We start from the raw sequence: 12,433 nt of genomic DNA on the forward strand, positions 1-12,433 counted from the left end.
GTGCCCAGGGCTCATCCCTCCTGGGGAAGGATCTGACAGCCACGGCTGTGGCGTCCCCAAGCTGGACCCAGCTTGCACCAGGAGTGAAGGTGGTGAAAGTCTCCCCAGGAGGTAAGTTAGTCCCTGTTTAACTCCTTGGTAAAGCATGTTGTGCTACTGAAGTTTTTCAACATGGAAAATTCCCTGAGGCTTTTCTTACTGCTGTTAAAGCAAAGGCTTTAGTAACAGCTTTGGTGTGTTCTGGTGAGGCTGATAACGACTCAAAGTCAAAGAGATAAACACAGAGTATTTAGGCTTTGGCCAGATGTCCCCAAGAGAGCTCTGTGGGCATTGCTGGCTGCAAGAAAAAGATGCTGGGATGGAGAAGAGCCCTTGGAGGATGATGCAGCATCAGCTGCAGCTGCCGGGCAGGGCCTGTAGGTACGGGCTGGAGGCCATGGCTGCGCTAGGCCGCAGAGGGAAAGCAGGATCAGCCCCTCTTCCTGCCCTCCTTTATCTCCAGAGCCCCCCTGTCATGCTGCAGCTCGAAACACTCTTCAAAGCCCTCTGGAGACTTAATGTGTGACCTTTTAGTTCTCCAAGGACAGCCCTGCTCCCTGGCTGCCTCCGGCCGCTGCGGCCGCCCGACCTTGGGCCGTCACCGGCTGCCTCGGGGTGGTTAATATTTGCTGTACCTGCTGTGGAGGGGAGTGGGCAGGAACCTGCTGATTGCAAAGAGCCTGGGCTTGCTTGGGGGATAAAATGTTATTCACAAGAGGCTGGAGGACCCAAAGTGTGCGTGGTGTTTGGCTTTCTGAGCGTAACGTGGAGCCAGCGCCATGGAAATGGCAGGAGGGCCGGGGCTGAGGGAAGGCTTGATCCCAAGAGAAACTGGAGAGCAGGTGCCCAACACTACATGGCAGGAGTAAAACTGGAGAGCAGGTGCCCAACACTACATGGCAGGAGTTCTGCTTTCTGAAATCCCCTTGGGCATGAAAGGAGTCAGCATCACTCCTATGTTTGGTGAGCTGCCTCCTTGGGGTGCTGGGGCAGTGACAGGCCCAGAGCCGCGCACCCAAACAGCCCCCAACACACAGTTTGTCCCCCTAAAACAGCCCCAAACACACAGTTTGTCCCCCTAAAAGAGCCCCCAACACACAGTGTTTGCCCCCCCAAAACAGCCTCAAGCACAGTTTGTCCCCCCTAAACAGCCCCAAACACAGTGTTTGTCCCCCCAAAACAGCCCCAAACACACAGTGTTTGTCCCCCCAAAACAGCCCCAAACACACAGTGTTTGTCCCCCCAAACAGTCCCAAACAGTGTTTTTCCCCCCTAAAAAGCCCCAAACAGTGTTTGCCCCCCCAAAACAGCCTCAAGCACAGTTTGTCCCCCCAAACAGCCCCAAACACACAGTGTTTGTCCCCCAAAACAGCCCCAAACACACAGTGTTTGTCCCCCCAAACAGCCCCAAACACACAGTATTTTTCCCCCCTAAAAAGCCCCAAACAGTGTTTGCCCCCCCAAAACAGCCTCAAGCACAGTTTGTCCCCCCAAACAGCCCCAAACACACAGTGTTTGTCCCCCTAAACAGCCCCAAACACACAGTTTCTCCCCCCAAAACAGCCCCAAACACAGTGTTTGTCCCCCCAAACAGCCTCAAGCACAGTTTGTCCCTCCCAAACAGCCCCAAATACACAGTGTTTGTCCCCCCAAAACAGCCTCAAACACATAGTGTTTTTCCTCCCTAAACAGCCCCCCCAAACACAGTGTTTGTCCCCCCAAAACAGCCCCAAACACACAGTGTTTGTCCCCCCAAAACAGCCTCAAGCAGTTTTTCCCCCCCAAACAGCCTCAAACACAGTGTTTGTCCTCCTAAAAGAGCCCCAAACACAGTGTTTGTCCCCCCAAACAGCACCAAACACAGTGTTTTTCCCCCCTAAACAGCCCCAAACAGTCTTTGTCCCCCCAAAACAGCCTCAAGCACAGTTTGTCCCCCCCAAACAGCCTCAAACACAGAGTTTGTCCCCCCAAACAGCCCCAAACACACAGTTTGTCCCCCCAAACAGCCCCAAACACATAGTGTTTGTCCCCCCAAACAGCCCCAAACACACAGTTTGTCCCCCCAAAACAGCCCCAAACACAGTTTTTCCCCCTCAAAGAGCCCCCAACACACAGTGTTTGTCCCCCCCAACACACAGGGTTTGTCCCCCCCAACACATAGTGTTTGTCCCTCGGGGCCAGGCTGACCCGGTGAGGGATTATTGGTGTTTATTCTGTCCTGCCTCAGTTGGTATTTTGGTGCTCAGGGGTTCAAAGAGGAGCTCTGGTCCTCAAACCTGATTCTGAGTGAGCACCAACACAGCTCAGATTTGGGGCTGTTCCTCTATGGTTCAGAGCCCAGTTGTGCTTTGGGGTGTTTCTGGGGAGAAACAGAGGCTCTCCCATACCCAGCTGAGGCAGGGAGGTGAGGGGCTGAACACATGAACTCGCTGTTGCTCCACACCACATCAGCTCTGGAGAGGTGGTTGACCTCTCTCAGGTTGGGTTTGGTGCTTCTGAGGGCTGCAGGTCCATCTCCATCCTCCGTGCTTTCAGCAAAAGCTCAACATCAGTCTCTGGTTTAGTTCAGTGATGGTTTTAGTGATGGGCCTGGCAGGGTCAGGTTAGTGGCTGGGCTCAATCTTAAAGCTGCTTTCCAACTGTGATGAGTTGATTCTGCTTCCCCAGCCCCAAGGCTGATCCCACGGGCTCCCTGAGCAGGAGGGAGATGGGTGCTGGGGGCCACAGCAGCCTGCAGAGCCACTGTGTCCTGAGCCACGTGTCACAGCAGCTCCAGGAAAGGCTGCTGCTGTTCCACACCCAGGGGCATGTCTCCTCCCGTGCTGCCATCCCATTTCCAAACAGGAATGAGGAAACACTGAGCTTTGCCACCACCTGCATGGATGTGTCCCTCAAACAGTGTGAGGTGGCTGCTTTGGAGCTGCACCCCGCTTTCAGCTACACAGGAGACCCCCTGCACATCACCCAGGCAGCGTCAAATACAGGTGACAGAGCACAGGGGTCCTCTGGGGAGCCTCAGGCACATCCCTGGGTGCTGAGCTCATCCCCAGGAGCTCTGCTGCTGGCAGTGCCCAAGGGCAGTGGGGCAGGTGACCTCTGGCCTGGGACTGATGGCACCACCCAGGGACCAAAATTGCTAATTAAGTTTTGCTTCTCTCTCTGTCAATCTCGTTTCCTGGTTCTTGTGCAATCACAAATGCTTTCAGGTTTCTTCCCGGTTGTTTATTCACCGGTGAGAGCAAATTCAGCTTGGGAAACAGAGCTTTGGGGGGTTGGGGTGGGAGCCTGGAGAGGAGCTGGGATGTGGGGGACAGTTTGTGGGTCCCTGCCTGGGGAGAAGGTGCCCTGAGTGGGGGGAATCAAACTATGGAGGGGGTTGGTTTTAGCTGCTCTGGTGCAGATGTTTTACTGTTTTGCAGCATAACATTCCTGGGGGTGAGTCAGACAAGCATGAGGCTGCCTTTGGAGGGGGGGAATGAGCAAAAACCCAAACAGCTCAGGCTTCAAAGCTTGTTCTCCTCTTGTAGTACTGAAAAACTGTCTGAAGCACTGAGGCTGGAGAGGCATGGTGTGCTTGGTGTGCTCACCCAGCTGGGCTTGCTGGGGGTTGTTTGGAATCCTGACCTCCTCCCTGAAGGAAAATATCAGTGTGTTTGAGATAAGGGCAGTGAGGGCTCGTGCCCACACGTTGGGGATCGGCCTCACTGCTCAACCCTGCAACGTGGGGTTCGTGGAGAACGGCACAGGCAGCGGCACGGGTCGTCCCTCTGCTCGAGAGCTGGGCTTGGCTCAATGGCTGGGGGACTCAAACCATCTCCTGCATTGCTGCATGGGGATGCTTTGGGGTTTTGAAGGTACTTTAGCCCAGCAGTTGATAGCTGTGAGGGGTTCAAGTAGGGGATCTCAGTGTTATCCCAGTAGCTCTCCCTGCAGCACAGACACCCGAGAAGCAACCCCAGCCCTGCAGCAGCGAGGCTGAGGCCAGGGGCAGGAGTTGGGGCAATATGGGGGGACAGCGGTGCCAGCTGCTGCTGCCCCTGTTGCATCTGGTTGCCTGTGCCCAGGCAGGGCCAGCACCACAATCCCTTCCCAGCCATTGCACTGAGTCCCAGCGAGGCTTTTTGGGGTCCCCCCCATGGGGGTAACGCAGCGTGTGAGCCTCACCAGCTCTGCACCCCACAGCACGCTGCTGGAGAGGGGCAAAGCACCCCAAACCGCGCGTGTGTCAGGGGGCAGCTCAACAAAACCCGAGTGCAGGACAGGGGGTGGGATGGGGAAAACCATATCGAGCAATTAATTTGGGGAGGGGGGCGATAAGGCGGCGGCGCCGACTGCGTTTAACTGGGAATGCTTTACCGGGAAAGACACACGCCACGGAACGCTTCCGAGGGGTGACCCCCGGGGAGGGGCCGGAGCCCGGGGCGGAGCTGCCCCCGCACCGCCCCCCAACACCCCCCCGGGGCGGCCGCGGGCGCGTATAAAGCGCGACGGGCGCGGGCGGGGGCAGCGCTGCGGCCGGTGAGCGGCGGGGCCGCGGGTTCGAGTCCCGCGGGGGGAAACTCCGGCAGCGGGGTGTAGGGGTGGGGGGAGGATGTGGAGAGCTGGGTGGGACGTTGTTTTAGGGGGGCGGGGAGGGGTTGCTTGTAAAATAACGAGGCGATGCGTTGCTCAGCTGCGTGCCCTCGCAGGGCAGTCGCTATGTCGGTGTCACACAGCTCCAGGCTGAACAAGCTGGTGCGGGAGCAGTACGTGAGGCTGCCCCAGGACGGGCTGGTGCAGGTCACCTACGTCTGGATCGACGGCAGCGGGGAGGGGGTGCGCTGCAAGAGCAGGACCCTCGACAAGGAGCCCAAGAGCATCGAAGGTAAACGCCGCTGTTTGCCCCCCGTGAGGGTTCCTGAGAGTCGCTGAGGAGAAGTTGTGGGGCTGCTCTGTGTGGTGGGGAGTTGGCACTTGCTGGTTGCGTGGCACTGGTGATACCTGCTGCAGCTGTGGGCTTGTGGCAAGAGGCAGGGTGAGCACCCAGCCTGCGTCGCTGCGGCTTGCCTAAGCCCTCATCCCTGTCATTAGCGCTGGGTGGGAACGGGAGGATGAGCTCCTCGCCCCTTCCCACCGGGCAAACAGCCACAGAGGCACGTTGGCATCTGGATGGGGTTTGGCAGAAGGGAGGTTGGGGTGGCTGGGGCTGATTCTGCCTGTGCCCTGACGGTGCTGGGGCAGGGGTGAAGGCACCGATGCTTGGGGAGCAGCGCTGGGCTGCAGGGATGTGCCAGGACACCTTTGTGGCCGGTGTCCCACAGCACTCGGTGCCCTCTGGCTCTGAGGCACCAGCACTTGGCACCATCTGTATGTGAAATCCCTTTTCCCAACCCCACTCCCCTGTCTGTCTCCCTCTTGCCTCGCAGATGTCCCCGAGTGGAACTTCGATGGCTCCAGCACGGCGCAGGCAGAGGGCTCCAACAGTGACATGTTCCTGGTGCCTGTCTGCATGTTCAGGGACCCTTTTTGCCTGGACCCCAACAAGCTGGTGCTGTGTGAAGTGCTCAAGTACAACAGGAAACCTGCAGGTGAGCCCCCCCAGCTACACCTTCCCCCAGCACCCCAGGGTCACCCGCTGGGCATCTCACTCTGGGACCGCTGCTGGGGAGCAGCTCAGCACCAAGCCCTTGCCCTGAGGCTCTGAAATTCAGGCTCTGGTGGTGGTGGTTGTTTGCAGGAACCTGTTTTGAGCAAAGCAGCGAGATGAGGAGCTCACACACAGCCCTCGCCGGCTCAAGGCGGGTTTAGAGCCCGAGCACACCCATCCCTGGGGGCTGTGGGGTTACACGGGGCAGCTGGAGCTGGAAGCAGCAGCAGGGTTTAACGTGATGGCTGTGTGGCTGCTCTTCTTGCTGATGGGAGGCTGCAGAGAAGGAGGGCGAAGGCGCTGGGGTGGCTGCAGTGACCTTTGTGAGCGGCCCCTTATCGCTGCGGGCAGCACCCTCGGGGCTGGCTCCGGCCCCGGCCGCCTGATAAAGCCCCAGACGCAGGAGGGACGAGCTGAGGGGCTCCCACGGGGGTTGTTTGCCAGCAAGCAGCCGGTTCTTTGCCAGTAAAGCAGAGCCACGTCCCCTCTGGGTGCGTGGGGGGAAGGGAGATGGTGTCTGCAGGGGGGTTGCACACGTCTGCCTGGGAGAGGACAGGCTGTGGGCAGCGATGGGGAAAGATGGGGCTGGTTCCTCTCCAAACAGCCTCTGGCCTTGCAGCTGCAGGGGAAGTGTCTTGGGTGAGATTCCTGCCCAGCAGCTCCTTCACCAGAGCAGTTTGTACTGGGAGCCCTGCAGCTCCTGGGGCTGGAGCTGGGGCAGAGGCTCAGCCCGATGCCCCTGCAGATGAGGGGCTGAACCTTCTGACTCTTCCCTGGGGGAGTCTCTGTGGCTGGTAAGGGCTGTGTGAGCTTCAGGGGGAACTGCTTTCCCTTCTTCTCCCACCAGTGCAAGGGGGAAGTCGCTGCTCCTCTCCAGCCCCACACCCTGGGCTTTAGGTTGCAGCTGCTCTGGGGTCTTTTAATGTGAGTTAAGGTAGAGTTTGCTGCCTGTCCCTGTGACAAGTTTTTCAGCTTGCTTTTCCCCTGCTGTTCCAGTCCAAACTCTCACTCCTCTTGCCTGGCATGTTGTCCCATGTCAGGATGGTTCTCTGGTATTTGTGTGTTCCTGGCAAAGCCCCAGTTGCCCTGAGCACCACAAAGGATGGGTGCTAACCTGGATGCTAACCAAAAGCATGGAGCTGGAGTGAGATAAGGATAATTAAGCTGAGGCTGGTAGAGAGGATGAGGTGAAGCAGTGATGGGAGATGTCCCTGTTCCCACATCTGCCTGTAGGATGGGGCTGGGGTGAGGCTCCTGATTTCTCAGTGTGGGAAAGGAGGATCATCAGTGGTTTGGGGATTAGGCTAATTAAACCTCCCTGGCCTGTGGCCTGATGCAGTGGCTGTGGAGTAACTCTGTGAGGAGGAAGCTGGTGAGCAGGGAGCGTTGCTGGAAGGGGAGATCCGCTCTCCTTAAGCACTTGGCAGTGATGGAGTCTCAGCCTCTGAGCAGGACAGAGCAGGTGCCTGCCCATGGCACGGGTCTAACCCAGACCTCTCTGCTCCCAGAGACCAACCTGAGACACACATGCAAGAAAGTGATGGACTTGGTGAAGGACAGTCACCCCTGGTTCGGGATGGAGCAGGAGTACACGCTGCTGGGCATCAACGGCCACCCCTACGGCTGGCCTGACAACGGCTTCCCCGGCCCCCAGGGTAAGTGCTTCTTCTCTTTCCAACCCAAGTGCCCCCTCAGCTCCCACCCTGCTGCCTGTGGGGTGCAGGAGCTGAGCAGGAGCTGGGGTGAGGCTGGGAGCTGTTGGGTGGCTCACGTGAGCTCCGGCCAAGCCGCTCCTGCCAGCCGCTGCTCACACAAACAGCTCAGCTCAGCTGCGAGACTTGTTTGGCGAGGGCTGGGAGAGCCTCCTCCCCTGGCTGGCTGGGAAAGGGCCAAGGGCCAGCACATCCTGCCCTCCTTGCAGTCTGGAGAGCCCCAGAGCCTTGGCTGCCTCCTGGGAGAGGGCCAGGGGTTTCCCAACCTGACTTAATCAGCCCCTTTTGTTGGGACTGGCTGCTTTCAACATCTCCCATCCCCCAGGCAGGGAGATCTGCAGCTGCCCTGCTTGAATGAGGAAGAGCTGCTGAATTTTCAAGCCATGAACAATGTTGGCTGTTGTCAGAACCAGTCTCGGGCTCCTGATGTTCTCAGAGGGTCAGCAAGGTGCCGCAGGGCAGCCCAAGCCAAGCTTTCCTTATCTCCTGGCCACCTCCCAGCTGATGCATTCCGAGTCCTGTTGAACTGCTCAGTTAATGTGGAGGTTGCACACATCAGTTGCTCAGTTAATGTGGAGGTTGCACACATCAGTTGCTCAGTTAATGTGGAGGTTGCACACATGAGTTGCTCAGTTAATGTGGAGGTTGCACACATCAGTTGCCGGTCCTGGACCAGGAGCTGGTGGCTCAGTGCATGGAGGGCAGCAAAAAGTCCTCTGCAGGTGGTACCTGGGAGTGGTGGGATTCTGCTGCAGTGCTGCTGTTGCTCCTCACATCTTGAGTGGTGGCTTTCCTTTCCTTTGCAGGCCCCTACTACTGCGGGGTTGGAGCAGATAAGGTGTATGGGCGTGACATCGTGGAGTCCCACTACAAGGCGTGTCTGTATGCAGGGGTGAAGATCTGTGGCACCAATGCAGAGGTGATGCCCTCCCAGGTACGTGTGGACAGCCCCAGGCAGCCCCTTGCCAGTGATGGACAGGAGGTCTTGTGTGGCTGGAATAACCCAGCACCTCCCAGCTCCTCTGGGATGCTGAATCCAGTGGCTCCCCACATCGGTTTTGTCTAGAGGGGAGCAGTTTCGCTGCTGGGATGAAAATGTACATGTCTGATTTTTCCCCTCATTCACTCCTGTGGGGCAGGCAAGTGAAAGCACAGTTGAGCCAAACTGCAGGTGAGCTCCTTGCACAGCTCAGCCTGAGCTCTGGCAGCTCCCCTGTGCTTTCCTTCCCCTGCAGAGCAGCAATGTGGGGCACAGCATGAGCCGGGACAGGCTGTGGAGCAGTGGGTGCCAGCGTCCTGCTCCTCTGCCCTGGCAGCCTGGTGCACCTTGGGTGGGCCACAGCCTTGGGGAGGATCTGGGTTGGTTTAGGAGTTGGCCAGAGCAAGTCTCTGATTGCATTAGGCAGGTGGCCAGACTGACGGGCAGCGATTGGCCCTGAATCGCTGACTCCTGCTGCTGGTGTGGTGATAAGCAGTGGGGGGGAGTTATCTTCAGAGCAACTCAGACAGGGACTTTTAACGACCCTGCTGTTTGCCCTGACTTTTTCAGGGTCCTTGGCTGCTGTCTGCTTCCTGGGCTCAGGCATAGGCTTGGCCAGGCTACAGCAGCAGCAGCCAGACACTGTCACTCTCTGCTTAGTCACCCTGGGTGGCACAAGCCTGGCTCCAGCCAGGCAGAAGGTAGCCCCAGGGGGCACTAACAGGCTCCTCCTTAGTCCCCTGCCCCACTTGCAGTGTGGGCTGGCAGATCCTGCACACCAGCAGCTCCAGCAGCAGCTTCCAAGGCAGACATGGTGTTTATCTATCTCTGCTTTGATTTAAACCTCCCAGATTTGCTCCATTTAGCAGCTTATTCCCATCATCTTTTTGCATGCCAGAGCAGTCCCCTGTTGCTGAACTCGTTGCTCCCCATCCCTGATGCTGATTCCCAAGGTGTCCATCTCCCAGGCTGGCAGCCCTGGCTGGGGAGTGGCTGGGATGTGATGGCTGGGGGAAGCCTGAACCTGCCCATCCTCACCAGCACATCCTCTCACCCCTTCCAGTGGGAATTCCAGGTGGGCCCATGTGAAGGCATCGAGATGGGGGATCACCTCTGGATGGCTCGCTTCATCCTCCACCGTGTCTGTGAGGACTTTGGGGTTGTGGCTACTCTGGACCCCAAACCCATGACGGGCAACTGGAACGGCGCTGGGTGTCACACCAACTACAGCACCGAGGAGATGAGGAGAGAAGGGGGTCTCAAGTGAGTCCTGGCGAGGGTCACTGGGGTGCACTGGCAGGTTTGGGGTGTCCTTAGCCCTGCCTGTGTATCTCTGCACCTGGGTGGCTGCACCAGGCAGGGCAGAGGGGTTTGTGTTCATAGAATCATTATGGTTGGAAAAGACCTTTAAGTTGCATCTGGGAAAGAACAACCCCAGGTACCAGCACAGGCTGGGAATGAACAGAGAGCAGTGTAGGGGAAAGGGAGCTGGGGGTGCTGGTGGGCAGCAGGATGAGAGCAGCCAGCAACGTGCCCTCGTGGGCAAGAGGCCAATGGCAGCCTGGGCTGGGTCAGAAGGGCTGTGGGCAGCAGGTCAAGAGGTTCTGCTGCCCCTCTGCTCTGCCCTCCTGAGACCACATCTGGGATATTGTGTCCAGTTCTGGGCTCCTCAGTTGCAGAAGGACAGGGAGCTGCTGGAGAGAGCTCAGTGCAGGGCCACAGAGATGCTGGAGTGGAGCATCTGCCTTGTGCTGAGAGGCTGAGGGAGCTGAGGCTCTGCAGCTTGGAGGAGCCTGAGGGGTGAGCCCAGTCATGTTACAGATACATCAAGGGTGGGTGTGAGGAGGCTGGAGCCAGGCTGTGCTCAGGGATGGCCAGTGACAGGACAAGGGGCAACGGGCACAGGCTGGTGTGTTTGTTTCCCCTGTGCTGCAGTCCAGAGGTTCCAAAGCAACACAAGGCAGAATTTGTTCCCTGTTGAGGTGAGGGAGCACTGGCAGGGGCTGCCCAGATGGGCTGTGGAGGCTCCTTCTCTGGAGACATCCCAACCCAGCTGGATGAGTCCCTGTGTGCCCTGCTCTAGGTGGTGCTGCTCTGGCAGGGGGGTTGCACTGGATGAGCTTTGCAGCTCCCTTCCAGCCCTTCAGATTCTGTGACTGTGTGAGTCCAACCCCTCACACTGCCAGGCCCAGCACTAAACTGAACCAGATCCCTCAGCTCTGTGTCTCTTGCATATCTCCAGGGATGGGGACTCCAGCACCTCCCTGGGCAGCCCCTTCCAGTGCTGAACAACCCTCTTGGGGGAAAAAAGTTCTTCCTCTTGTCCAACCTAAACCTCCCGTGGCACAACTTGATCCATCTCCTCGTGCCCTGTCCCTTCCTCATGTCCTATCACACAGTCACAGCACGGTGGGGGTTGGAAGGGACCTTTAGAGCTCATCCAGCCCAACCCCTTGCAGAAGCAGCTCCCACCTACATCAGCTCACAATCCATCTTTAAAAGCAGCTTCTCCCATGAGCATCCCCCCAGTGCCCAGCCCAGAAGGAGCAGAGAACAACCCCAAGCCCCACACCCAACCTCCCTCTCCTCATCCCCCAGACACATCGAAGCCGCCATCGAGAAGCTGAGCAAGCGCCACCATCACCACATCTGCGTGTACGACCCCCGGGGCGGGAGGGACAACTCCCGGCGCCTCACGGGTCACCACGAGACCTCCAACATCTTCGAGTTCTCGGCCGGCGTGGCCAACCGCGGCGCCAGCATCCGCATCCCGCGCCAGGTGGGTCAGGACGGCTCCGGCTACTTCGAGGATCGGCGGCCGGCAGCCAACTGCGACCCCTACGCGGTGACCGAGGCCATGGTGAGGACCACGGTGCTCGGCGAGACCGGCGTGGACACCAAGGACTACGGCGCCCACTGAGGGGAGGGAGGGCTGGGGTGTGCCTTGTTGCACAGGCTGGGCTGTGGGAGCATCGCTTCTGCCCTTGTGCTGCTCGCCGTAGCAATGCCTCTGGGTTTAGAGTGGAAGGGAGGGGACCCAACTGAATGTCCTCAAGCACAGTTTGGGGTTGTGCTGCTCTGGTTGGATGTGGGGAGGTTGGTTTGGCTCCTGGGATGGAGCAGCGTCTCCTCGTGGACTTTGCCCCGGGATGGATGTGGATCGCTGGGAGGCAGCTGCTGCTGTTTGCACCCAGGCAGGGAGGGAGGGAGGGGGCTGCTGCTTTCTCCTTCCTCCATGTCTCAGTTGCAAGGAAATGATAATAAATGATTTTCCTGGCTGCGTGGCAGCTGGGTGATGCTGCAGCAGCTGCGTCTCTGGAGCTCCGTGGAGGGTTCAACTGGGGTGTTGCAGATCCTGCCAGGCTGCAGCAGCCCTGGATGGAGGCTGGAGGAGCTGGAAGGATCCTTGGGGCAGGTGGCTGGAGCAGCCTTGCCTCACTTTGCCGGTGGCTGTGAGACCATCTCCCTGCATCGTGATCCCCTGCAAGGCAAACAGAGCGGCTGGGGCTGAGCAAACAGCAGCTGGCGCCCGTTTACACAGGGGGTGAGGCGCTGAGTCAGCAAATCAGCACAGCCTCACCTCGGGGATGCCTCTGGGGAGAGGGAGGAGCCTGGGGACACCCCCCTCCTGCACCCCAGGGCAGTGTCTGGGTCTGCAGGGACACGCTGCAGCTTCTCAGGTCTCTTTAGAGGGGGGTTCCTAGAGTTTAGTCACGGTGGAAGTCCCAGGTGGGGTGTTCCCAGGGACGTGAGGTGTCACCAGCATCTCCCCCACAGCCAGGCTCTTGGGGTGCTCCCAAGCTGCAGCTGTGGGGAGGAGTGGGGTGCAAACACAGGGGATGGCTCTGTGGGCCCAGGGACACTGAACAGCAAAGCTGGGGAAGGGGCTAGAGAACAGGTCTGAGGAGGAGGGGCTGAGGGAATGGGGGTGTTGAGGCTGGAGAAGAGGAGGCTGAGGGCAGCCAGCAGCACTCTCTGACACTCCCTGACAGGAGGCTGCAGGGAGCTGGGGGTCGGGCTCTGCTCCCCAGTGATGAATGACAGAACAAGGGGAAACAGCCTCAAGTTGCCCCAGGG

General features: G+C 58.8%; 1 protein-coding gene across 1 annotated transcript; it reads left to right on the forward strand.

Annotated features, from left to right (window-relative positions):
• The first annotated feature begins 2,999 nt into the window (after window positions 1-2,999).
• LOC104549786 (glutamine synthetase) lies at window positions 3,000-11,659 on the forward strand. The gene is made up of 7 exons (XM_062011599.1): window positions 3,000-3,023; window positions 4,728-4,903; window positions 5,445-5,606; window positions 7,174-7,320; window positions 8,184-8,311; window positions 9,420-9,619; window positions 10,955-11,659. Exons 2-7 carry the CDS (start codon window positions 4,738-4,740, stop codon window positions 11,274-11,276), a joined length of 1,125 nt encoding a protein of 374 aa, XP_061867583.1. The 5' UTR covers window positions 3,000-3,023; window positions 4,728-4,737; the 3' UTR covers window positions 11,277-11,659.
• The last annotated feature ends 774 nt before the right edge of the window (window positions 11,660-12,433 follow it).

This window comes from Colius striatus, chromosome 19, assembly GCF_028858725.1.
Source record: "Colius striatus isolate bColStr4 chromosome 19, bColStr4.1.hap1, whole genome shotgun sequence".
NCBI lineage: Eukaryota > Metazoa > Chordata > Aves > Coliiformes > Coliidae > Colius > Colius striatus.

Excerpts from the sequence above, each read along its gene's own strand:
- LOC104549786 (XM_062011599.1), top strand. The coding sequence starts at position 4,738 with ATGTCGGTGTCACACAGCTCCAGGCTGAACAAGCTGGTGCGGGAGCAG. Across the intron at positions 8,312-9,419 it reads CAGAGGTGATGCCCTCCCAG|TGGGAATTCCAGGTGGGCCC; the intron begins GTACGTGTGGAC and ends CACCCCTTCCAG. Across the intron at positions 9,620-10,954 it reads AGGAGAGAAGGGGGTCTCAA|ACACATCGAAGCCGCCATCG; the intron begins GTGAGTCCTGGC and ends CTCATCCCCCAG.